We start from the raw sequence: 27,497 nt of genomic DNA, 5'->3' as shown, positions 1-27,497 counted from the left end.
CTCAGAGTTCCAAGCAAGACAATTAGCGTTTCTATGGAATTCCACAGCCACGGACATCTAAGACGGTTCTCTGGACTCAGAATGACTTGATGCAATAATAGAATTCTAAATGTTTTAGGATGGTATATTCTTTTAGCATAAATGATGCAATACTTATTTTATGTAAAAATTTGTATCTGTTTATTTTCACAGACGTATTGACGTGCTGCCATAGGCGTTAACGGCTCTGTGTAGATAGGGTTGGGTGTGTACATTTTTATTTTCTCTTGGTTTGTATCATTTTATTGTTGTAGGCAGTAACGAGTCACTTGTGGTTATACGGGTGTCAAGAGTGATGTCCTTTTCCGGTTTGATTTTGTCTATCTGCTAACCCCTTATGTGCCAATCCCCCTGTTAACTTACTATTGATGTTACTTTATACAGCTAAAACCCCAACACACCCACTGTGGTTCTGACCACTCTTTAACCAATTGTTTAGCGCTGATCGCTGGTCGTCTCTCCTGCTTATACCCTGGCGCCACTAGTTTTGTTTTTTCCATTTGCTTTCATGCATTCACTATTGGTTTCATTAAACCCTGTTCACCATCCACCTTAATACCCCTCTACATGTACGACTCCATTCTTCCCTTTCCTCACCGTTAAATTCCATCCCCCATGGGATACAGTTCTCTACTATGATAAACGTTACAATAAAAAAAGCAATAAATTGACAACATATTTTTAACCGTTCTAAAATACTACTCTATGTCATACTTGGGCAGCACGGTGGCTCAGTGGTTAGCACTTCTGCCTCACAGCGCTGGGGTCATGAGTTCAATTTCCGACCATGGCCTTATCTATGAGGAGTTTGTATGACCTTTCAACTAAGTCCTCTCAGTAGAAGTCGGGTATAAAAGCAATTAAAAACAAATGAACACTTTAGGCCACTAGGATGCCTACACTGATGAGCTCCAACAAGAACAGAACAGTCTGGCCAGTAATAAAACAGAATCCCTTGTACAAACGTTATGATGGTGTGAATGCACATTGGGCTAGACAATTACTAAAATGCCATAATGTAAATAACCCAGAAGTCAGTGCTCCAGAAATACAGTGGCTTACTTATCTCCTTGTTGTAAATTTCAGGCCTTCTCATTTTATATTTGTCTAAGAATTCATCAGCTAGACATCTCCTCACTATGTAGACTTGTCAGTAAAGCCAGTTCTTGCGTTCTCGGACAAGGAACTGATCCACAAAAACAGCTGCCACACTCCGGAGAGATTAGATAAAATGTCTGGGGTCTTAATTTGAAGTTGATGGGAGGGGAAGTTTAACAAAATATGTAGGGAATGATGTATACAATTACATGTATCAAGAGAGCATGTGAAATCAACTGGATGCAAAAATGTCTGCACAAAATATAATAATTGTAGACATGACATAAAAGTGACCTCTCTGTTGTGTGGGTTTGATGCAGGGGTATAGAATAAATGGTGGTTCGGCCACCTTCTGAACTACGAGCGAACGTGGCCTATAACGTTGCTGTTATAGACAGGGACGGACAAAATAATTTACAACTCTGTAACTAGTCACATTTAGTGAACCTGACATTTCCAAGTAAAAACATTGTTATCTAACACAAATATTTACAGAGGGCCATGTTAAGGAAACTGTGACTACTATTAACGGTTGTCACAATTTTGGCCAATTACAGCAGATGGTGGGGCTAAGATGACGCGATATTAGTGTCATTAAGCCAATAGCCACTTATCTCTTGCAGGGACGAGAACCGGGAGGTTGCCCTGCTCTCCCGGAGCCTGGGATGTCTCCCAGAAATGTGGGAGTCTCCAGGACATTCCGGGAGAGTAGGCAACTATGCATTCAAGAAAAGCAGCTAATGAATCTCTAGAGACTGAAGTGTCTTTTACATTTCTGTCTCCATTACTGAAGTCATGTTGTCTTACCTGTCAGTCTTTGATTAAATCTTGGTCTCCATGAAAATGGCCACCTCCATAGACATCAATACATGGACATAGGACACAATTTCTGAACTGTGTCATCATGCCACAGATGGCGATGCCAACCACGTCTTCTACTGGCTCAGCATCAGGGAGAATGCCAGACTTTGAGTTTGCCACCTATTGATCTGCATGCATATCAATGAGGTCACTAATTCTTAGTGACTATAAATAGTTCTTACAAATATGGGATAAGTGCACAAAATTGCTGCCTCTCTGTGTACAAGACGGATGCACCTCAAACTACTAGACTGAAAAGGGGTGTGGTTTGGAGATATAGGGCATTATTTAGGCTGATCGTGGCCATGGCCTTATTTTTCCCTGATTTCGAACTGGAAACATTGGGATCTATAACGTCATGTTGTTTAAATTGTACATTGCTACAGAGAAGGACGACACTTAAAACGCACTATACTATAATATACTTTATAAATACATAATGAAGATCTACATTCTATATAGATTACACAGTAATCCTAATCGTGCAAGGAAACAAATCCTGAACAATTTTGTGTATTAAAATTGCATGGCTTAAAATGAAAAAAAAAAATACAAAATCAGATAAAAATCTAGATGTTGAAAAATATCATAGCTAGCTGGGTACGGCCCCCAAATGAGCAGCCTGGTGTTAAAAGATTAATGCTTGGCACTGCTCACAAACAGGACATCCCGTTGCCTTGTTCAGAAAGCCAGGGTCAGTTTTTAGAAATATTATAAACATGCGTGGGAAAAAAACAAAACAAAATCATGACCCCATTTTTTTCAAGCAAACTCATAGAGAACGTTATTGACGATTTTTGCATCTTCTTTTAATCTGTAGAAAACAAGGAGACCATTCCATCCCATTGCTGTGGATTACTTACATTCTGCACGTGAGAGACAAAAAGCACTAAGATAAAAATATGTATTTTTAATAAAGGCCTTAATCCCGCTTTCTGTGAAGCATCTTGCGAAATCCGTGGCGTTGACAGACTGATACATTAAAGCAGTTATGTATAATTTATGGGAGGCTCGCTACAGAAGGGATGGGCCGTGTCCTACCCTTCACTTGAAAGAATACTGTTACAAGAGAAGACTCTTGCCAGGGCTGTGCTAAATTACACATAATCCGAGCTGACTCGCTCAAAGCCACTTTACATTTGTGCTCTAACATCTGGATGCAATTAATGAGAGAGGAGCCTTGCATCACTGCCAATCAGGCATCCTAAAGATAAGTACAATATAATTCTGCAGGCTCCTAACAAGAGGCCCTTGTTCCATTCATGCAATGTGTGCTGGGTCCACGTCAGTGTAAATGCTGCGTGTCAGATGTAGCACTGTTACAGAGATGAAAATATATTATCAACCATTTTCTAAAGGATGCATGCGTGGCACTGAGCAAATTACAGCCACAAAAGGAGCACGGTGGCTCAGTGATTAGCACTTCTGCCTCACAGCACTGGGGTCATGAGTTCAATTCCCGACCATGGTCTTATCTGTGTAGAATTTGTATGTTCTCCTCGTGTTTGCATGGGTTTCCTCCGGGTGCTCCAGTTTCCTCCCACACTCCAAAAACATACTGGTAGGTTAATTGGCTGCTAACAAATTGACCCTAGTCTCTCTCTTTCTCTCTGTGTATATGTTAGGGAATTTAGACCTTAAGCTCCAATGGGGCAGGGACTGATGTGAATGAGTTCTCTGTACAGCGCTGCGGAATTAGTGGCGCTATATAAATAAATGGTGATACTGATGATGATTATTACCTGCAAATTTATTAGTTACAATCCACAAGGTTTTACTAATAATCACTGAAGCGATGATGTCAGAACTCACCGTTTATAAAAATATTATTTACAGAATTCTTATATAGATCTGCATCACTTATGTATTATAAGGAAATAAACACAATAAGGCAGATGGGTGCCTGGCTCTGGCACTACTCCCGCTAGAAGATACCCGCTGGCAGGGTGGGTAGAACTTTGGCTGTGTGTACAGGATCACACATGAACAGGACCACACCTAGGGAAAAAAACAACCCCCAGGAGTTAACAGAGCCACAGTACTAAAGAGAAAGAGGACGGTAAATAATAACACATATTAAACACAAAGTAGGAAGACTGTCTGTCTGTAATGCACTCCCGCCTTCAGCTGTCGTCCGCAGCCTATTCTCACTCTTTGTAGTCTTGCAGCTGGTTGCTGAGTATTCTAGAGGCAAGTTGACTCTCTTGTTTCACCGACAGCCTGCCAATGCCTTGTGCCAACTTTCATACTTCTCCTGGCTAAGTGTGTTACAGCACTACTAAGGGAGGGTGAGGGATGCCAACTGTACCCTTCAATAAGCGAAACACGATTAACACTGGCTGCAGCTGATTGCATAACGCTGGGGTGCGTTTAAAGCCTGTGCACTGTGTCACAGGACAAAAATAAATGCTTGGAGGTATGTAACTGGGACCAGGCGAGTCCCAATAAGATGTGCCCTTTACTAAAGGGATAAGTAAGAAACCCCCGGGGTCCATTTATCCAGTCGTGGAGGATTCAACCATCAACTGACTGCAACAATTTTGTTTATTACCCAGGATCTGTCTACAACAACAACCTCCTATATAACGTTGTGGAGCCTTAACCGGAACTGAACACGTCTGTAACAATTATTTCATTAGAAATTAAATCAGAATACTTCAAAGTATAACATGACATTTTCAAGATGCATATGGTTGGCAATAAGGCTGGTTATACGCTCTCTTCAGTCTTCCTCATTTACACCTCCTGCTGGGTTAATGATCATTTACAGAGCAGACGGCTGCGACATTAATGGAAGGGTAGGGTTAATCCTCGGGTATACAGCAGACTTCAGGTTCAGTAACGACAGGTAAGGGTTAATTATCTGTTACACAGCAGCCGTGACTTCTTTAACGATGAAGGGAAGGGTGCCCTAACTTGCCACGTCCCAAGAACTGGCACACACACAGCAGCTACACAAACAATCACGGTCCTTCACCACCTGGACCCTCTATGAGCAGTCTCTACGGTAGCTGTGTGTATCCCATACATAAGAAGGAGAAACTTGTTCTTGGAAGGCTTCAAGCATGAATAGGCAACCGATTCTCCTGCATAAGTATCGAAGACATCAGGAAAATCTTTAGTGGGGTGACATCCTGTGGGACACAGAACGCTTTCCTACTTAGAATAGGCACAACATGGACTTCAAGAGGACTGGTGGTAATACTACTGCGGCATGGAGACAACTCCATCAGGCTGCCCTCTGTTGAGTGTCTGGCAGCCGACACAGTCTTGCACATGAAACGGATTAAAAAAAAGCATTGGTTACTTTCCCCCGCGGTTCCACTAGGTACAGGGAGGTGGATTATTATGAAGATTGTATTGTTAGGAGGAGCTGTCCTATAAGGAGGACTATAGGCATTGTTGTGGATGAGTTCATTCATATAAATCTATAAAATTAGTCCCAAAAGAGGAGACAATTTGAATACAAGTGGGGAAGAAGGATTTGTACCCTGGAAGGTGAGAATAAAGGCAGAAGGGGCATAATTAAATAATTTTTCCCAACCAACTTGCCCCTCACACATCCCACACATTGTGGGCCTGATTCAATGACACAATGTGAGTGCTATGTACGTAACTTGTACTCGCGAATGCCCGTTCCCACCCCTGCTCCGCCCTTCATGTGAATAGCATGCAAATGTGCTCACTGGTGCACGTCCGGTTCTGGTACATGCGCAGAACTTGCAAAATACGACCCACAAACGGGTTTACATCCGACGATCAGGCCCTGTAACTTGTAAGCTCTCACACTTTATAAATACCTGATAACAACAAGAACTATATCCAGAAAACGCAGGTCCTATGTGAGCACAGGTTGCATATTATAAGCATAGAAAGGGGAACACGGTTTTAGAAAGCTGCGCTTTACGGCTCCAAAATACCCCCAAAAGATTAATGCAGAACTAATCTTGGTGCAAAAGAAAGAAATCTGACCGGTTCTGCTACAAACCAGATATATTGGGTTTATGACGGATTCAATCTGAGAAACCCTCTCAGAAGTCAGAAAGTGACCACAGACATAATTTCCACATCACAAACACTCACTATCTTGAGGTTAAACACAATAGAGGTCTCAAAAAGAATTACACAAATACATATAGACAGTTAAGTCTTTAGACAGTTAAGTGTACACTATTGTATTACATCAATTATTATTAATAATTATATGTAGCAACAGGAGGAAACAGTTTGACTCTTTGTACATTAAAATCATTGTGACAAGGTTGCCTTACTATTGAGCTAGAACCCGTAGAGCATTGCATACTTTCAGGACAATAGATCATACAGACCGTGGAGCACTGCATATGTCCATGATGATAGAGAATACAGACCATAGAGCGCTGCATATCTCCATCATAGAAAGACAGAAACATAGAATTTGACGGCAGATAAGAACCACTTGGCCCATCTAGTCTTCCCATTTTTTTTTTTATTATTAACCTATGGTAACCTCAAACCCTATTTGGTCCTTTAATCTTTGTAAGGATATACTTATGTCTATCCTAAGCATGTTTAAATTGCTCTACTGTATTAGCCTCTACCACCTCTGATGGGAGGCTATTCCACTTATCCACTACCCTTTCTGTGAAGTAGTTTTTCCTCTGATCCTACTTCCCCCCAGTGTCAGTAAATGTCCTCGTGTTCTAATACTTCTCTTCCTTCATAGAATGTTTCCCTCTTGCACCTTGTTATACCCTTGATATATAAGAGTTTCTATCATGTCCTTCCATTCCCTTCTCTGCTCCAATCTGTACATATTAAGATCTTTTAGTCTTTCCGGGTAAGTTTTGTGCTGTAGACCATGCACCATTTTAGTTGCCCTTCTTTGTACAGTTTCTAATGTATTTATATCCTTCTGGAGATATGGCCTCCAGAACTGAACACAGTATTCTAGATGAGGCCGTACCAATGACCTATACAGTAGTATTATTACTTCTTTCTTTCTGCTACTAAATCCTCTCCCTATGTCACCAATCATCTGACTTACCTTCCTCATTGCTTTGTTTCATTGCTTACCTGCCTTTATGTCACCTGAAATAGTGACTCCTAGATCCCTTCCCTCCTCTGTAGTTTCCATTATAGTTCTATTAATACTATATATAGACTTTGGGGTTTTTTTGAGACCCAAGTACATGATTTTGCATTTTTTGGCATTAAACTGTAGCTGCCACTCTCTTGACCATTCCTCTAGTTCACCTAGATCATCAATCATTTGATTTACCCCTCCTTGTTTTATATAACGGAGGACGGCGCTGAGAACAAGACTTTTTTAAAATACACATACACAGTGCAAAAGGCATTCTGTTAAAATAATTATCCTAAAAAGTTTTTGGAATGTTTCTGTAATACAGTAATATGTCTAATCGATTAATGAAAAAAAAAAAAAAAAAAAATAGGGTCACCTAGATTCACCTATCAAGCAATGGGTGAGCAGGGGGACCAATCGGAAGCAGCGGTCACAGAGACTGTGGCTTCTGATTGGTTCTCCTGCTCATACATACCCAGTCTGCAGCAAAAAACTAAATTATTTCCCATCCAATGCAGACTTGTAAAATCCCTACCTGCCAGCCAAAGCTTTAAAACAATATACAAAACACAGTGAGAGCTGCAACCGGCCATCGTTACTCTGCAGAACAATATTGGCTTCAAACCATGTTCTATTCTTGCCAATGTTTTGCAATATTTATTTTTTTATCCGGAAGATACTGTTTTGGCAGGGAACGGGAAACTGTTCTCCTTTATGTGAGCTGAACTTCACTTCCACATAGATCAAAACTTAAAAGAACACAAGATGTAATATAGAAACGGACAAGCTGGATGCAAGTTCTCCATTTCATTTAGAGGTGTGTTTGCCCTCAGTCTTCCCGAGCCTCACTGCTCTGGCCTGTTCTTAAAATTGAGATGTTGGGATTGGTTACAATTTAAACTAGCCCCTCCCACTTCAGATTTGCCTACACATGGACATGCAGAAGCTCACTGAGCTGAAATACTATGTGCTGCTCTTAATCTAGGGCCTCATTCATTAAGGATCTTAAATTGAGAAACTTCTTATTTCAGTCTCTTGGACAAAACCATGTTACAATGCAAGGAGTGCAAATTAGTATTCTGTTTTGCACATAAGTTAAATACTGACTGTTTTTTCATGTAGCACACAAATATCAACTGTAAATTTCAGTGTACAAATAAGCTATCAAGTATTTGTGTCCTACATGAATAAACAGTCAGTATTTAACTTATGTGCAAAACAGAATACTAATTTGCACCCCTTGCATTGTAACATGGTTTTGTCCAGGAGACTGAAATAAGAAGTTTCTCAAGTTAAGATCCTTAATGAATCAGGCCCCTAGTGCTTTGATTGGCTAATCCTAATGACTGGCAGGACGTGTTGGTTCTCACCTTCCATCCATGGATTAGTGGCATCTAGGCTGCGTGGCTCATGTGGAACACTGACATTAAAATGAATATAAAACAATGTACGTGTGGGCACCTGGCTGGGAGGCCACCGCTGAGCGTTCAACCAGACCCCTGAACGGAGCGAGATCCCCACCAGTGATTAAGAATGACGACACATCTTACCGTGCTGTATGACCGCGTGTTCCAGGAGCCTCCGACTGAGAACTTCGGCAGCATCTCTCGTTTTGGCCTCTTGCACGTAAATCAACATATTAACAAAATCAGAGCCTGTAAAGGCGCGTTCGTACTTGACACCGTCCTCTTCTCTGGCTTGTAGCAACGAACCATCAGCGTTCATTATTCTATAATGGAATATGTTCTTGTTAACTTTTTGTGGCCCAAACACATCTACTTGCAACTGTGCATTACACCATCATCTATTCTCAAATGCAAATACAGAGCGTGCATAAAAGTTATGTTGGTGAATCCTCCTTAATAGCCGGTACTTTCTCATTTCTCTATAACCGCCAACTTACAAATTCCGCTTTCTGTCTGAATATAAAAGGATTCACTCAAATAGGACTTATTTCTCAGTACACATATAGAGCTACTATAAACCTTAAATACATCCACAGATTTAATAGACCCATAACAGATATAACGTCAGATGTTTGAAGTCATATGTGATCTTGTTTATGTTCAGTACAAACTAAATGGCTAGGCAGCATGGTGGCTCAGTGGTTAGCACTTCTGCCTCACAGCTTTGCGGTTATGAGTTCGATTCCCGACCATGGCCTTATTTGTGAGGAGTTTGTATGTTCTCCCCGTGTTTGCGTGGGTTTCCTCCGGGTGCTCCGGTTTCCTCCCACACTCCAAAAACATACAAATAGGTTAATCGGCTGCTATTAAATTGACCCTAGTTTCTCTCTCTCTGTCTGTGTGTGTGTGTTAGGGAATTTATATTGTAAGCTCCTATGGGGCAGGGACTGATGATGAGTGAGTTCTCTGTACAGCGCTGCGGAATTAGTAGCGCTATATAATAATGATGATGATGATGATGGCTGCTGTGTGACTGAGTACTGACCGATCCAGCCACTACTAAATCTAGATTTGTAGCTGCTCACACACGGAAACACCGAACAGACCTTGCAATGTACTTCAATAAGCTTACACACAGGAACCCCAGTGCCCTCAGTATATCCGCCTCACTTAACATTTTAGGATTTTTATTTGCAAAAATGAATAGCATATAATTTATATAAAGGAACCGTGCGAGTTAGATTTAAACATTCCTTTAAGTGTGCCCACAAAATTAGCCATTAACTGGAGAGTATCATTGGCTAAACAAAATAACAACCCTATTTAAATATATAAAGCTTATTTACAATACAACACTTAGGGGTAGATCTATTAAACCTTGTAAACAGGAAATATAAAGGTGTTGCCCTTAGCAACCAATCAGATTCTATCTATCATTTTGCAGCATGTACTAGATAAATGATAGCTAGAATCTGATTGGTTGGATACATCTACCACTTAGAACCAGTTTCACATTACATATTGGGCTACTGCAAGTTACATTATAAAAGCAAGTGTCTGATTGGTGTGTAGAGGGAGCGTGTGACACTGTGACCTGCAGAACGCAGCTACGTTATGTGTATTGTGTATATTTTATGGGTATGCACACAGAAGTACATGGCTGGTCTGCGCTGGATCATTGTGGTTTAGAAGGTGGGACTCCCCAGCACGTCTTGTACAAGGGATAAAGTTACCACTAAGCACTGAGTAATGTCACATTCACAGCCTCCCTCTACCTTACTGAAACTTTATCTTACATTATGCTGCTTGTTTCACAGTCCTGACTCCTAAGGGGATATTGTGACAAGTGACAAATACCCTAACTTGGTTTCGGTGCCTTGATTGAGGGAGATATTACAAAAATTGACTGGAAAGCTACTACTGTAGTTTTAGGTCCATTTACATGGCTAAAAATTCTTTCATAGCCCTGCAAAATCCAGAATGATTTAAGAATGCATAATCTCAGCAACATTTTTGTGACAGGGAGCAGTATAAACTGAAGTTAATTTTAAAATGTAAGAGAATAGTTGTTCTCCAAACCAAAAAGGAAACATTAAAGAAAAATATAAGCAAGGTGTTTTTTTTTTTTTTTACATCTTCCCACAGCAAAGGCGGAAGACGATGAGCAGGGTGGGGCTTAAGTATGACAGCCTCCTCCCCCTTCACATCTTCACCCTCAGTATCACTGGTTCATGGATGGAAAAGATTGCCATCACACTCTTTTTAAAAAGCCAAGTGGGGGAGTGGGGTCCCTACGACCAATTTTTTTTCAATGGGACAGTCCCAATTTTCTGCGGGAAAAGGAACCTAAAAGTTTGCAGAGTGTCTTCAGTACACTGTAATAAATGTATATAGAAACTTAGCTATATTTTCAACGGGACAATATTATTTTATTACATGATATCTTCTGCCACCATTTATGTAGAGCTGCTGAGAATTTAATGCATTGATCTCTTATCTCCGCACAGTCGCATCCCGTGGACTTCACTCTGCAATTCCATATGAATGAGCTCTGACTGTTTTATGAAAACACATCCAAAGTTTAAGAAAATGAAACCAGCCCCATATCCAAAAATCCCAACGACACACAGTAGGTATAAATTGGGGAGATTCATGGACCCGGACGCAACTTCCAATCATTTCTACCCTAATAAGCCACCGGTTGGCATTTTACAAAATACTGTAATTGCAATCTCCCAACTAGAGTTGCACTTTGTATGCACCGTTTTACTTACAGGCTTTAATAGTTCTTTTAACGTCTATAGTATTGAGTACGTTTTTTTTATGCTGCAAGATGCTGCACGGTGGCGTAGTGGTTAGCACTTCTGTCTTACAGCACTGGGGTCATGAGTTCGATTCCCGACCATGGCCTTATCTGTGAGGAGTTTGTATGTTCTTCCCGTGTTTGCGTGGGTTTCCTCTGGGTGCTCCGGTTTCCTCCCACACTCCAAAAACATACTGGTAGGTTAATTGGCTGCTAACAAATTGACCCTAGTCTGTGTGTCTGTCTGTGTGTGTGTGTGTTAGGGAATTTAGACTGTAAGCTCCAATGGCGCAAGGACTGATGTGAGTGAGTTCTCTGTACAGCGCTGCGGAATTAGTGGCGCTATATAAATAACTGATGATGATGATGCTGTGTGCCTCTTGTGAATCAACATAGAAACATAAATACGTTGGGCCTAAAAATAATACATCCATTCATAACTGCGTGAACACGACCTTGCTGCACCCGGCTTAATTTAAGACGCCCCTTTCCTGCCCTGCCTATCTAGACCCAGGCTGGAGTGCGTGACAGAATCACGTAAATCTACAAGGGTGCATGTGTGTGTACATACACATTCTGGACGTGCGCAGAGTGATTTCACGCTATGCAAACTGGCTTAGTACTCACTCTGCATCATTCTATTTTATTTAATATTATTCGAGCATTATTGGCTAACCAAAGATAAATTCTGACTTCTGAATTTATGGAACTTTTGGTTCATATACGGCTCAGTAAAATATTCTTTATGTAGACTACCCAGCCTCCAAATTTAATTTCTGCAGCAGTCACCAGACTCAAAATGCCCTCAGGATTTACTTCATTAATATCCACCTTTATACAGATATTGTTTATATCATTCGTATAACCTATTAATAAAAAACATAACATTTGACCGTGTTTATTTTCACTATAATCTTAAGAATGTTCATTAGCAAAGTGTGCCTGCTTCAAGGCTGCGTTCCTTGACCTTCAGCTGGAAGATTTTTTTGTCCTAGTTAGTTTCGTTCTTGGACAAACTCCATCAACCCTGTCAGCCAAGAGGATTTGCATATGATCCAAGAGAGAGTCACTGTGGGATTACTCCTGCATTAAAGATGTCAAGCGTACGACTGCAGTAGCTGGATTACAACCAGCAAGCTGGGCCCGTGAGCGGAGTAGTTTTAGAAGCAAGAAAGAGCCTGTGGGAAGCGGAATTGTGTAAGTGTTAATTACTATTTGGAATAAAAAGGAATCCGATACATGAGCAGCCGGTGGACAGAGTGTCGCAAGATCCGTGTTGCATCCAGTTGGTCAGACGGAGTTTTCTCACTCGTACCAATAACAGCGAGATGGCACGGGTAACAAGGTAACGTCGGCTAGGGGGAGGCAGAGCCATGGAACTACAGCGGCTTTCAAGCTAAAACAAAAAAATTAACTATGTGACCAGTGCACAGGAGGTCTCATCCACAGTGATCCGGTGAAAAAACGGCACCTCTCCTAGCTCTTGGCAACTGTTTTCCTACAGCAGGCAACTGCACAGGGACAAGCTGCAGCTCTATGTCTTCTGTAGGCGGCTTGGAAAACAGTCCACAATTACAGGTAGTACTAATAGGCTGGGTACACACTCCAGGGTTTTCAGCTTGCTATCAGGCAAAACACCTAATAAAACTACTGTGCGGCCCAATATCCCACTAGTGTGTACGCTCCAACGATGAACAATTATCGTTCCAAAGCACATAGTTTCATTAGATTTTTAAACCGGACTAAAGATCTCATTCTGAGATGGAACAATGTTGTTCCAATTCTGCAGTGTGTACGCACTCAGGACCAGCAGTTTTCATAGATCTCCATAGAGTTTACAGTCACAATCTTTTCCGACAATGGTAATGAGAGATGAAGAGCACAGATCTGAAGGCAGATCCTTTAAAACATGTACAGTGTGTACACATGAATTGACATGCTGATTGAGACTTTTTTTTTTTTAGTCGTTGGTAAATTCTCAATGGGAGAAATTTTCTGTAGTTAGTACCCAGCCTTAGTTTTTGGCTTTAGTTGAAGATGCACTGATGCATTAAGCACAATGCATCAGTGCGATACCCAGAAACCGTGGGGCATTAGAAGCCAGTGCAACAGCACTGCCTCACAGCATGATACAGGAGAGGAACTAGGGCCCAGGGAAAGCCAAGGTTAATGGAAAGTTCCAGTTTTGTGACAGAAACTGGTGAAAGGAGCCTCAGACTGAAGACGGAGACATTTTGTGAAAAGAGATAGGTTTTTGCTGCTGTGAGAAAAAGTGAGAGATAGAATGCTGCAGAAGGCTGAGATGTGCTGCCAGCCAGAACCCTGAATTTGCAAAGACTTGAAGACAAGGGCTGATACCAGTGAGTCAGATTGGAGCTGACAACTATCTACACAACAGGAAACAGGTCGGTGTAATCAAACTGTGTATTCTCACACACCACACAGTATATCCTACATTTTAAAAGCTGAGAGCCAGATTTACAGAGACATTTGCTTAACAAGTGGAGTACCTCACCCAACCTTCCAGTACATACCTGAGACACTAACTGCTATATGTGAACTCTGTACTGAAGTTACAAGACTGCCATTATTATTGTGTGCCTCCATTATAATAAAATTGCCTCCTATACGGTCATAACGTGCACAGTTACAAAAGTCTGGCCAGTGAAAACATCTATGCCAATTCGCTCTACTGAAGATGGACTTCATTAAAGGGGATTCATAGACTGTGATATCATTTGTTTATGGTATATTATTTGAAATTAATGTTCTTAATGATATTAGAGATTAGAAGTGTATTACTTTATTCTTAGATTGTTAGAAAATGGTACTCAGAGTACTGCAGAGCATAGTTGTGATCAAATTGTTTAAGTTATAGAAGTATTAACATATAGGAATATAGATATTGCTTTTGTTATTCTGAATTAAGGCCCAATAGCGTTGCCCATAGTAACGGCCAAGTTAAATGCGCTATAACAGTGTTGGCTAATCTATGGCACTCCAGGTGTTGTGAAACTACAAGTCCCAGCATACCTTTCCAGGACTAAGCTGCTATACATTGGCAAAGCATGCTGGGACTTGTAGTTTCACAACACCTGGAGTGTCACAGGTTAGTCAACACTGCGCTATAAGGTACCATGACTGACCTCTATTAGCTCAGGTCTGTGAATACTGTATTTAGATTTTACTTCTTGCTAATCATTCTTTGTTAAGATATATTTTAGTGACGCATTGTTCCTGTATAATAAATCTGACGTCACTTCACACATTTAGTGTTTAATTTGTATTGGGGACTCGGGGGTTCTCTGTCCCACTGCCGTGAGTGAGAGAAGAGCATCTGGAGACCAGGTATGATGCGCACTCCACCCTAATACATACTTGCCAACATGGACAAGATGTTTCCCGAGAGGTGCAGGTGGGTGGGTGTGGGCGTGGCTCAAATAATCGCATCACTAGCCCCGCCCCCAAAACGGTCATCACTAATCTGTAAAAGCAGGGGGCGGGGCCACGATGAAGTGTAAAATGATGTCACTAAGCCCCACCCCCTCCATTTAGTTTACACAGCCGGCCAGGATCAGGGCAAATTGCGGGAGTCTCCCGGACATTCCGGGAGAGTAGGCAACTATGCTCTAATAACACCCGCCTCTGGGGGTGATACATCAGTACTGGACAAACACTCCATAGAACTGGTATTGGCAGATACACTCTGAGCCTGGTTTACAACAAGTCATCGTCATCTGCCCTATAACAAGTACAAAGAGGCATATATTCGTGTTTCCGATGGTTAGTATGAGTCACATTGTGTAAATACGTCTGTACTGTACTAGGCCAACGTTTGCAAACCCCTCCCCGCCTCTCTTAGTAAGTAACAGAATCGTGCAAGTCTGCATAGGTACACGCCCACATTCTGGGCACGCGCGCAGCGATTTCGTGCAAGACACGCCAGGCAAACTGGCGTACGCCCCACTCTGTACTGGTATTATTTTTCTACCCTCTTAGTTGACTTGCTGGCTGGCACATGCCCTCTTGCAACCGTTATTAAATACATTGTATTTTCTTCATGGCTTCCTTTTGTGCTTTTCAGCCATGCAAGTATAACACTGGGCAGAGTTGCTTCTTTTTCTCACTCGGCAGCTTTGTGTTGTTTATTTCAGGGCAACAATAAGTAAACAACTCTGCTGTCCACATAAATATACTGCTGAACATCACACAAGCAGAACAGATAATGTATTTAGTGAAATGTTACGACATGGCACCTGTTACAGGTCTGCAAATAAATCAACATAAAACTTTTAAAGACAAATTGGACAATAGCGGATTAATTTGTCATATTCTCTATCTGACGAGGGATTCTAGGAATAAACACGAATATTTATTTTTTACATGCTAAATAATGATGCAACTAGTCAGGTAACAATGTAACTGTGTTCTCCTGTTGTCTTAGTAACCCCACACACTGCAGATTACAGATCTTATAATAGACTTTTATGTATGCGGGCGTGTTGCAACTCTGTTATCCCATATTAACTAATAGCTGCCGGAGGCTGGGCTCTTAACAGCCAATAAATACCTAGGAGTTATTGAGCACTATTTAATGGCACATTCACCTTGATGATGTGTATCTGTAACACGCTTTCTTGTTAGTATATAAAAACAAGTATATACTGGGAAGAAACCCAATGATACGGCCCAGCGTGAATGCAATTTATGTCCTCAGAGCAGGTTTAAGCAACTTGTGGCTCTCCTGCTGGTGTAGAACTACAAGTCTCAAGCTACCCAACCCTGTCCAAGAGAATGCTGGAAAGTATTCATCTTAAAATATTTAATTATTATCATTTATTATCATCATTTATTTGTTGGGCGCCACAGGGTTTTCTCAGCGCCTTACATAATTTAATATAGTATTACCTATAATTAAGGCTTTCTTTGTTATGACTTATGCATCGATCAGATCGGTGTACATGTTTTTTTTTATTTTATTTAAAGCGTTAATTGTCAAGTGGCACCACTGTAGTCACAGCCGATCTCTGCCAGTGTTCTGGGTTTGGTGGCACGTGTGCCAGTGCTTCTCCGCTATGGACTGGCAGAGGTTTGTCCTGCAGTACGTCCTGGATGCACCACTGTTACTTGTTGTTCTTCAGGTGTTTTGACCCGGCCTGATTGCTGATCTTGCCCGTTTATCTGCCCGTCCTGACCTTGGTTTTGGAATATAACCCTGAACGCTCCTTCAGTACTATGGCTGCCTCACTGCTGCTTGATCTTGACCTAGTTTTTGGGTCCTCAAGAGGGCCAGTGTACCTTGCACTGACCCTCTCCATTACAACTGTACCACACGCCACCAGTAGCTGCACAGAAATGCCAGTTGCCAGTGACTGATTTAATATTGGCGGCTAATAATGCATAGTTGCCTACTCTCCCGGAATGTCCGGGAGACTCCCGAATTTTTGTGAGTGCTCCCGGACTCCCGAGAGAGCAGGCAAAAATCCCGGATCCAGCTGTCTCCGTTGTTGAAGATGGGTGCGGCCGGGGCTAAACGCGGCATCGTGGTCCCGCCGCCTTCTGCGATTGGCTGAAATTGCTAACGGCACACCACACGTGGCCACGCCCCTTCGACGGACCCCCTCCCGGTCAGCTGCCTTCAAAAGTAGGTAAGTATGTAATAATGCTTCTGCATTACAGTAGTCACACACACTTTCCCCAACACAAGCTTATAGAGTTATTCAGCTACCTTATGTATCAAGTGCACCCAGCCCTCTTATAGATTGTAAGCCGATTTGGGCATTTGGCATTGTCACATGTGTCAGACTCACCCAACTGAGCAGAGCAGCTGCAGTTCACCCAATAGGGTCATGTCACATGTTCAACTGGGTGGAGCTGTTCAACCAAGAGACTCCGCCCACTATAGAACATTGAGCAAAAACTAAAATTTCAACGATGTAAAAATGTTTTTCATTAGAATACTGAGATTGGAAGTTAGGTACACCCTGCATTTTCCATATAATATATATATATAATTGATACAGAATATAATGCAACAATTCCAGATGTAAATTCAGTGCTGGGCAAATAAACTCCAGGTTCATAAAATGTAATCTACATGAAATAAATTTGTTCAGGTCCGAATTAGAAGCTCATACATAACCCCACCCTGGAGTTATACACATACTTTTCATAGATACGTTGTCCTCGCACAATAACCTTCACTTCCATCGGTATGGGAAATGTTCCATCGTCGTTTCTGAACCGGTAGTAAAGTCTGGCATCTCGGAAATCCTTGAATTCATCGCACACTGCAACATTAAAGAGAGGATTAGTCCACGGCTCACTTACACCGAGAAAGAATAAGATATGGCCACGTTAATCTGTCATTATTATTTTATCATATACGAAATATACAGCGCTGGCAGCGCATGCTGGGATCTGTAGTTCCACAAGGGCTAGAGAGACATTTGCATAGTGAAATTACACATTATTTAAGACTTAAAGCCGTTACGGTGAATAGGAACTGAAATTATCTTTTTTATTTCCTCTCTCCAGTCTAAAGGAACAATGACAATCATTCTTTTTGCACTGACAGAAAACCAAATGAATCTGTCGCCTCACAGAATGCTTCTGAAAGTATTTCTCTGTGAACACTGAAACATACGTCCTGGTGTCCTATGAACCACAGGATTCCAGAGCTTTATAGCCAAAATAAATGCAGCGGCTAATGTGTGTTTCCTGCCATTATAACCTATGTAGATCCCTGGATCCAGTCTCACACGTTGTATGGCTTAAAGCTACACAACTCTGTTCTGTAGCTCATGTGACACCAGAAGGCGGAAAGAGCGGCACAGGAGGCTTGTGCATTTTTTTTTCTTTTAATCAGTTATTTTTATTGAAACTTTTTTCAAATGATTAAACAAACAAAAAAACAAAACAAAAAAACAAAACAAAAAAAACCGTACAGATTAAAAAAAAGAAAAAAACTAACCACAAACAAAGTGGACAAAACAGAGGTTCATTAATATACAAGCACAAAGCTCCAGGGCATTAATAATGTTTCAAGATAAACAAAATTCTTATTTGAATTGAGTGACGTATAGATTACAGAGAGGCAGAGCCTCCACTTGGCTTTGAAGTGGCCCAGAAATGACCACGGAAGCATCCATTTACATATAGGGTTTTACACGTTATGCACATAAAAGCGATCAACGAAGATAGAGAAATATCTTGACGCATGTGACCCGTACAGGGCTGGACACCCCAGGAACCAATCAACCGGTTCCATCTTCCCAGCAATACAATGCATATCTGGACTTGGACCAACATGACCAAGTTTTATTATATTTATGTCTGATCTTTCCACTAGACCAGGCCTGTCCAACCTGCGGCCCTCCAGATGTTGTGAAACTACAAGTCCCAGCATGCCCTTCCAGCAATCAACAGGTAGTCTACTGGCAAAGCATGCTGGGGCTTGCAGTTTCACAACACCTGGAGGGCCGCAGGTTGGACAGGCCTGCACTAGAGCAAGTAACATGCTTGTAACACACCACGTCACTTACCAGGGCTGCCCAACTGATTAAAAAACATGCCAGGTACCACCGTCATCCTTTCCTAATGAAAAAGTGGAGCTTCATAGCAGCCAGTTATCTAGTACATTCTAGAAAATGACAGCTAGAATCTGATTGGTTAGTATGGAAACACTTCTACTTTTCCTTTGTAGAAAGTTTGATAAATCCACCCCTTAGAATACACCGTGCATTGGGTGTCTGTGTGTGATACACACTCAGCACTGCCGCTGGGCACCATCAGCCTTTAAGGGAGCGTTGGGCAATAGGAAGCCCCCCCCGCCCCCCCCCCTTTCAAGCCTTCACCTCCGGCCCACTAGCCAGAGAAACCCAGCCTTATCCTCCGCTTAATAAGCAGAGATAAAGCAATATGGGGGCAGCCAACTCAGAGAGGAAACGCGGCATATACCAGGAGGAAGAGGCGGGAGGGCACTGTGCTCTCCCTCCTTCCTCTGTCTGGACCCCTTTCAAGGCTAAAGTGTTGTCCATCACAGCCTTAAGTCCTCCAAGGAAAAGAACTGAAGAATATTGGGGACTCTGCGAAATATAAATGTTTCAGGCAGGACCAGCACAAGGTGTTCTTGTTCCACAGCTGATGGCACAGAACGTGTGTGTGTGTGTGTGTGTGAAATTGTGTAACAAATATTATTAGAATGCGCTCAGTAAGCGTGGAACCTAGTTACATTCTAGGGCAGGGGTCAGGAAACTTTTTTACCTTTTACCCCAAAATATATTTAGATATGCCGACGTTACCCCCTTGATTTGAAAGGAAGGAAATCATATATTATTAATTATTGGAATTTAAAATTTTATTGAATCTATTGAAAACTTCAGGTTTTGGAGAAATGATGTTGCATCAATATTGGAGCATTTTGACGTCAGAGCAATGTGGATACAGTCTTCCGCGTCCAATCGATTTCTCTGCTTTGTTTTTATGTTCGTTCGAGTGGAAAATCCTTGTTCGCAAAGGTAGGTTGTTACCAAAGGCAGCAACTTTTTGACTGCCTCCTCATGTGCAATTTTGATGCCTTTGCAGCTGTTGACATCCAAAAATATGACAGATCTGCTTTGTTTTCAAATGTAATACGTGCTTCATTATTGCATCGAAGCTCAAGAAGTGCCTCTGCCAACCCTTGAGGCTCTTCTGGTACAACAGCAATTTCACATTTAATGGGGTCTACAATCCAACTGACAGCATGTGAATCGGCAGCATTACCCCCAGGAATTTCACTTTTACCCCATTTGGGGTAATTTACCCCTGTTCCCTGACCACTGCTCTAGGGTCACTTTGTGCATTCTTGTCTGTATTTCTTCTCGCAACTGAATATCATTTTGTCCCACACACACACAAACAAAAAACAACACACACACACACACACACAATCAGACATATTGGGTCTGGGTGAGACATTAACTTTGGCCAGCACAGCTAACAGGAAACGTAAGTGCCACCAATAAGAAGCCACTAAAAAGGTTGAATTAAACAAAAATAAATAAATAAATAAATTAAAAAAAAACAACAAATAAAACAAAGAGACCTGCACAGGTTTTGAAGCTCTCACCATGATGAATAGTGTTATTTTCAACCATTTTTTGCATCAGTTCTATGGCTACGGTCCTATCGGAAGCCTCCTTGCGATCAATAAGCCAGTCGACCCCTTCCCTGGCCACAAAACAGTTTGGATAGGTTCTCAGATGGCGTCTTCTGTCTTTTATGATTTTGTCTTCGTGCAGTCGAAGCCTGGGGAGGGGAAAGCATTAAAAGCATTAGGACGATAACAAATGTAATGCTGAACATGGCTGGGGCTTGGCTGGCAAGATATCACGGAACATAAGCAATATTACTAGTTGGAGCAGCAACAGAAAAACCAAAATCAAAACAGATGTAGCAGAACAAACTATAAGAGTATTACTTGGACTAGTTCAAGCACATTAGCTTTTACGACGGCTTTGTAAATGATATAACTACACTATAACGTTTGCAGAAATGGGTCTGCAGGGCCACCAGCGTTTCACAAATAGGTCATGATGCTCAGATATGGGTTTGTTTTATTGATGGGGAAACCGATCCATTCAAGGTCTAAGGAGAACAGGTTACACACAATAGAAATTTTTTGCATTAATAAAAAAAAAAAAAAAAAAAAAAAAAGACATATACAAGTTTGATTTAAATATTGTACTTTCCTATACCTGTGCTACCAACAGTCTAACCCATAGATGGACACAGCAAACTAGGACATAAGAGGAGCTATTTATCACTTACTTTCAGTATACATGTATTCCTAAATCTGATTCATGAGTTTATATGGGGCAGCACGGTGGCTCAGTGGTTAGCACTTCTGCCTCACAGCACATGAATTCAATTCCCAACCATGGCCTTATCTGTGTGGAGTTTGTATGTTCTCCCCGTCTTTGCGTGGATTTCCTCTGGGTGCTCGGGTTTCCTCCCACACTCCAAAAACATACTAGTAGGTTAACTGGCTGCTAACGAAAAATTGACCCGTGTGTGTGTGTGTGTGTGTGTGTTTAGACTGTAAGCCCCAATGGGACAGGGACTGATGTGAATTATTGGCGCTATATAACTAAATGGTGATGATGATGATGATATGGCGGCTTACAAGATCTTTTAAAACTTCTGTCAAAGATAAAACTTTTGGTGGCGCACTTATGGCTAACATCAGATATTAAAAGCACCACTTGTAATACCCCATTCATACTGCCTGAAAAAATAGGGTTTTTGCCGGCACAAGCCCAGACAACCCGGGTTTAGGTGCAGTATGAATGGTGCTAGTGGAAAAATCCTGGTTCAGACCCGGGACTTTTGGTGGGGTAATTCCCGTGTTGGCCCTGGTTAGCCTGGAGTATGAATGGTGAGACCGGGTCTACCATAAAGCAGCAGATTGGGTATCTGGGACACTGGCCCTGAGAAAAAACTCTCCTCCTGAGCATATACAGATGCTGAGTATTCTCCCTCTGCGCCAGAAATTACTCTTTTCTCCTCCTGAAATGACACTGTGCAGCTGCATCAAGCTCTCGTTTGCTGTATAAAACAGCAAATAAATGCAATAAAACAGGAACCCTGGGCTACACAATAGTGACTCGTCGGCCATGATTACAGCAATGCTGTGAACAGTCACCTCCTACTTTGACCTCATCTCTGTTTGCAAAAAAACTATTCCCCTTTAAATGACTTCAGTATTTTTCAGCCAATGAAAGCTCCTCTTGTGAGGACTCACACTTACTGCCAGGGCAGACCCGTGTTCAGTATGAATGGGGTCGACCCAGGAAATTTCTAGGTCCAAGGTGCAGTGCGTATGGGACGCTCCAAGACTTGGCAAAAACTTGGCTTGAAAAACCCGAGAAATTGCAGGGGCGGCAGTATGAAAGCGGTATTAGATTCCCTTCTAATTATGAGAAGACAGCAGAGACCCCAATCAGACCACATAACTTCTCTAATATTATTCATAATAGTCTATATAATACATATACTTATGAATTATTCATTTAATTTGTCCTGAGAATTCTAAACAAACCTCTGGTTATATAGTTCCGTTAACAAAGCAGAATTACTACAATATAGTTTGTTTAGTGTTGGTTCAACGAAGAAAGTGCAATTTGTAAACTATCCGGCAATCACTAGGAAAACACTTCCAGAGATTTGTAAAGCTGGGTACACACTACAGGTTTTTCACCCGATCATCGTGCCAATCACATGATAAACGATCCTTCAGTGGGCAGCACGGTGGCATATTGGTTAGCACTTCTGCCTTACAGCACTGGGGTCATGAGTTGAATCCCCGACCATGGCCTTATCAGTGTGGAGTTTGTATGTTCTCTCTGTGTTTGCGTGGGTTTCCTCTGGGTATTCCGGTTTCCTCCCACACTCCAAAAACATACTGGTAGGTTAATTGGCAGCTAACAAATTGACCCTAGTCTGTCTCCGTCTGTGTGTTAGGGAATTTAGACTAAGACCCAATGGGGCAGGGACTGATGTGAGTGAGTTCTCTGTACAGCGCTGCGGAATTAGTGGCGCTATATAAATAAATGATGATGATGATCATGAGGTTCAATATTGCATTCGTGTGTACGCTCCCACGATCATGTTTTATTGTCCCAAAGCACATTGTGTCTTGATTTGATTTTAAAACCAGACTAAAATTCTCTATAAACGATGGAATGGTTCTGCGCCAATCCTGCAGTGTGTACGCACTCATGACCGTCTGTCCGACAATACTGCCAACAGTTCCTTCAACAAAGCTGCCTTTCTGGGCGTGAGTTTTTACATCTATGTCTCCCATGGGCAGTGTTGTCTAAACGTAAAGCACATGGTGATCTTTTCATAGTGAATCAATAAACCTTTTCACATGCTCTATATGGCATGACATGAATTGGTAACACATGTGAAAATACATATTCTCAATAAAGTCTCATTTGTTTACTCATGTGACGCGTCCATTTCTTCCATTCTGTATTATCTACCTGTATTCAATTTTCCTGTGGGTGTTGATCACACCCTTAAGTTAAACTAAGTTAGCATATTTCTTCTTTGGTCGGCCTATGTCTGCACAGTGTGTAAGGAATCACGATCTTTTGAGCCGATGGTTACGAGACGAGAATCACAGATTGGACGGTATATCATGTAAAACGTATAAGTGTGTACACATGAATCGACATGCTCATCGGAACTTTCGGACGTTGGTAAAATCGTTAACGATATCGCATCGGGAGAAATTTTCTATAGCGTGTACCCAGCTGAGGCGAGCTAGAGCCAGGACATACACGGTTTATTTTATCAGATATTGAAGCCTGGGATCGAAGGTGACGTCGGAGAAGTTCTATATATTTCTGTAGACATCTCCCCTTTGTTTATGGCAAAGTGAATGTTAGCGATTGGACTATTTGAACAATCGCTTTACTGGAAGTTTTGCTGGGAAGAAGTTTTGACTTCAACCACAAATAGGAGGTAGGAAAAAAAAAAGTAAAGTTAAAAGAATTAGGATGTATGAAACCTGTCTCACAAAGATGTGTTTGACCCCACAAGTTTCTTGCACCAGGTTAACAGAAGCACTGATCATTACTGCACTGTCATTTATGTTTGACACATGGCCTATGCATTACATTTCAAATCTACCTACTAAAATCTCTCCCTGGCTACAAGTTACTATAACCCGGTCTACTGTCCCTGTTCATCCATGTTTCCCCAGTTTTGAAGAATCATCACCATTTATTTATATAGCGCCACTGATTCCGCAGCGCTGTACAGAGAACTCGCTCACATCAGTCCCTGCCCCATTGGAGCTTACAGTCTCAATTCCCTAACATACACACACAGACTAGGTTCAATTTTGATAGCAGCCAATTAACCTACCAGTATGTTTTTGGAGTGTGGGAGGAAACTGGAGCACCCGGAGGAAACCCACGCAAACAAGGGGAGAACATACAAACTCCACACAGATAAGGCCAGGGTCGGGAACTGAACTCATGACTCCAGTGCTGTGAGGCATAAGTGCTAACCACTGAGCCACCGTGCTGCCCAAATAATACACTAGGTGTTCTGACACAAAACATGCCAGAATAGAAAAAAAGATGTAGGGGTTCTTAACTCATTGCCCAGTAACCAAACCATGGGTCACTGTGGCATTTAGGATGGGTCCACAAGATCCACTCAAGCACCCCTGTAATATAAATGTACTGATATTTCTGGCAATAAAAGGATTTGTGCACCAGTTAGCTGCACCCTCAAAATAATCACAATAAAGATAAACTGCAAAATACCGGTCTAGGGAAGAACGCACTCCATAAAAGTATTTTGCCGTCGTAGGAAAACACCAAAGCGACCGAAATGTTTATTTTATCTTTTTCTCTTTCTTTCTCTAATTTAACTTTAGTCAACTCACTCCAATTTTACGCCCCCTTATAGTACAATTTTTAATTTTATTACTATAATATTCAGTGGTCGACGTGTGGAAAATGTAAGTGAATGGAATTTGATAGTGTTCCTTTTATCTCACTGCCTTCATTGTGGCAGTATGACCCCCGTATACCAGCTCACTTATCCATCACTGATAATATTGGTTTATTGCCTACACCGTTTCCTGCATTATATACCAGAACGCACTCCCAGACACAGCACTTTGGACTGTTTACTGCTGTACAGTAGCCCTTTCTGGTGTTTTACTGGTTAGGGTTCATTAGAGTACTTCATGTTTTAGTAATGCAAACATTCCACAACGCCCTTCATAGAGTAAAGAGGATGTTTGCTTTGATTAGAATTTTTTTCCTTCAAGTTAACATTTCATTTTACAGTTCAAATGTCTGTTTTTCCACGGAAGTGTCAGCATGTGTATTAGTTTTAGAAGCTGGAACAACACAATAAACAAACTGTGGCCTATTGCAAATTGTCTTGAGTATTTTTCCCCCAATCCTAGCTGATTGTTCAGGGTGTTTTTAGTCTTTTTGTTCATTTTACATCAATTTTTTTATTGGTACCTTGAAAAACACGGAATGAGGGCTCGATTATAAATAATACATATATAAACCATTGTCTATGTACGTTTAGTGAAATAACAGTGGCTAACTCAATATCAACACACACAAATTATTAAACGCCTCCACTAACCCTGTTGCCAACAGTTGTAGACGGTTCGAGTGAAGGAGAGAAAATAAAACCCTCAATATCACGGGCACGTCTTTCCACACCGTGTACTTTACAGTAACTGCATCCACCAGCTGTAGATGGTAAGTCTCCCTCTCCTTCACTCACTCCAACCAGGACGATTTGCTCCTCAGGGGAGGAGCATATCGGGCAATATGCTCCTCGGGGGAGGAGCATATCGGGCAATATGCTCCTCGGGGGAGGAGCATATCGGGCAATATGCTCCTCGGGGGAGGAGCATATCGGGCAATATGCTCCTCGGGGGAGGAGCATATCGGGAAATATGCTCCTCGGGGGAGGAGCATATCGGGCAATATGCTCCTCAGGGGAGGAGCATATCGGGCAATATGCTCCTCAGGGGAGGAGCATATCGGGCAATATGCTCCTCAGGGGAGGAGCATATCGGGCAATATGCTCCTCAGGGGAGGAGCATATCGGGCAATAAGCTCCTCAGAGGAGGAGCATATCGGGCAATATGCTCATATCGGGCTCCTCTGCCTCAGTGGGCCCAGGCTGAGATCCCATTGGCTTCCCTGTAGCACAGGAGGTAGCGGGCATACACCCTGTCACCTGACATCACATGCCACACTACCAGTACCTGAGACAGTGGTGCCTCATCTTCCACATGACTGTCTGGAGGTTCATTGTGAGTTAGGACAGTCTCCAACGATAGCCATCCCCATAGAATTAGGAGAGTCTCCGTGTAGAGTTTGAGCCCATGCAGAGCTAGGAGTATCTCGAACACCGCAGTCATGTGGAGGATTCGGCGGTAGATGTGGCACAGCACTGCCTTCAAGATTTTAGGAATAGTGAGAGTGTTAGTTCTGTGCAATGCAGAGGGGAGTTTACCTGTCCAAGAGTCTATGTACAATTGCTGCTTTCATTGTTCAGTTTAGCTACAGAAAACACTGGAAACCGGCGCTTCTGCACATAGATTTTCCCTTGAATGTGGAAGAGTGGGCGAGTATAGTTTTCTATGGGAAGTAACCGGCCAAAACACTTTGGGCTAGATTTACTAAGCTGCAGGTTTGAAAAAGTGGGGATGTTGCCTATAGCAACCAATCAGATTCTAGCTGTCATTTTGTAGAAAGTACTAAATAGATGAAAGCTAGAATCTGATTGGCTGCTATAGGCAACATCCCCACTTTTTCAAGCCCGCAGCTTAGTAAATATACCCCTTTGTCCTCTCTTTGGAAGAACCATCACGTTTTCCGTTCTGCCTTAGTGCTGGCAGCCGAGGCCCCATTTGGCTATGATTGCAGGATAAACCTCCACCTTCAAGAGGACATTGAAAATCACACTGTACTGTTAACTGGCTGATCCACCCACCTCTATGCCAACTTTACCACCCTAGATGCCACCATATTGGCCCATATATCCATGCACATTCCTATAAAACCGGGTGTAATTACAGAAAAGTAAGCTTGTGACTCCATGGAAGAGCGTGAGCTCTGTGGATTTGCACTTTTGTACTGGGTATATGACCCTTTATAAACCAGAAAGTGAAAGCACCCTACCCATATTATAGAGTGGTTCTCTTGTGCATTCCAGGCAGACCATAGAGAAAATTGCAGGCAACATAGATCAAGATAGGGATCAACAGATCCCTATAGCATTCCGCTTCTGATGCCAAAAAATACGCGGCACAGACAACAAGAAAGCTACACGGATAATTCAGTAAACTCAACCACATAATTACATGTGCGTCTAATTTATTGTTCAGTTTCCAGTTTTATTGAAATCACGTGAAAGATTATTAAAAAAAAAAAAAAAAAATCCCATATGGCCACATCAAAACGGTGTTTGCACTTAGCAGTGATATCCAAACAGACATTAATCAGTCCTTAGATACAAGCTGCTCCGAGATGAAAACACCACCTGGTAGGTGCGGGCAAACAGAGGAGATGATAAATTACTGTTATTTATTTAGTGCACTGGCCACTGTGACGCCTTCATATGTATAATAAGATTAGATTGGATGACTTTGCACAGGGCTGTGTGATGATATAGACGAAGCTGA

General features: G+C 41.9%; 1 protein-coding gene across 1 annotated transcript in view; it reads right to left on the bottom strand.

Annotated features, from left to right (window-relative positions):
• Positions 1-27,497, bottom strand: part of DEPTOR (DEP domain containing MTOR interacting protein) — a 70,765-nt gene that overhangs the window by 23,492 nt on the left and 19,776 nt on the right. Inside the window, exons 3-5 of the mRNA XM_075214007.1 lie at positions 20,385-20,563; positions 17,439-17,562; positions 8,614-8,792 (exon numbers count right to left, since the gene is read on the bottom strand). Of these exons, the coding sequence (XP_075070108.1) occupies positions 8,614-8,792; positions 17,439-17,562; positions 20,385-20,563 (482 nt within the window). The remainder of the gene's footprint in view (positions 1-8,613; positions 8,793-17,438; positions 17,563-20,384; positions 20,564-27,497) is intronic.

Source organism: Mixophyes fleayi, chromosome 5 (genome assembly GCF_038048845.1).
Source record: "Mixophyes fleayi isolate aMixFle1 chromosome 5, aMixFle1.hap1, whole genome shotgun sequence".
Taxonomy (NCBI): Eukaryota; Metazoa; Chordata; class Amphibia; order Anura; family Limnodynastidae; genus Mixophyes; species Mixophyes fleayi.
The sequence above is the reverse complement of the archived record's forward strand: the minus strand, read 5'-3'. Positions and strand labels throughout refer to the sequence as shown.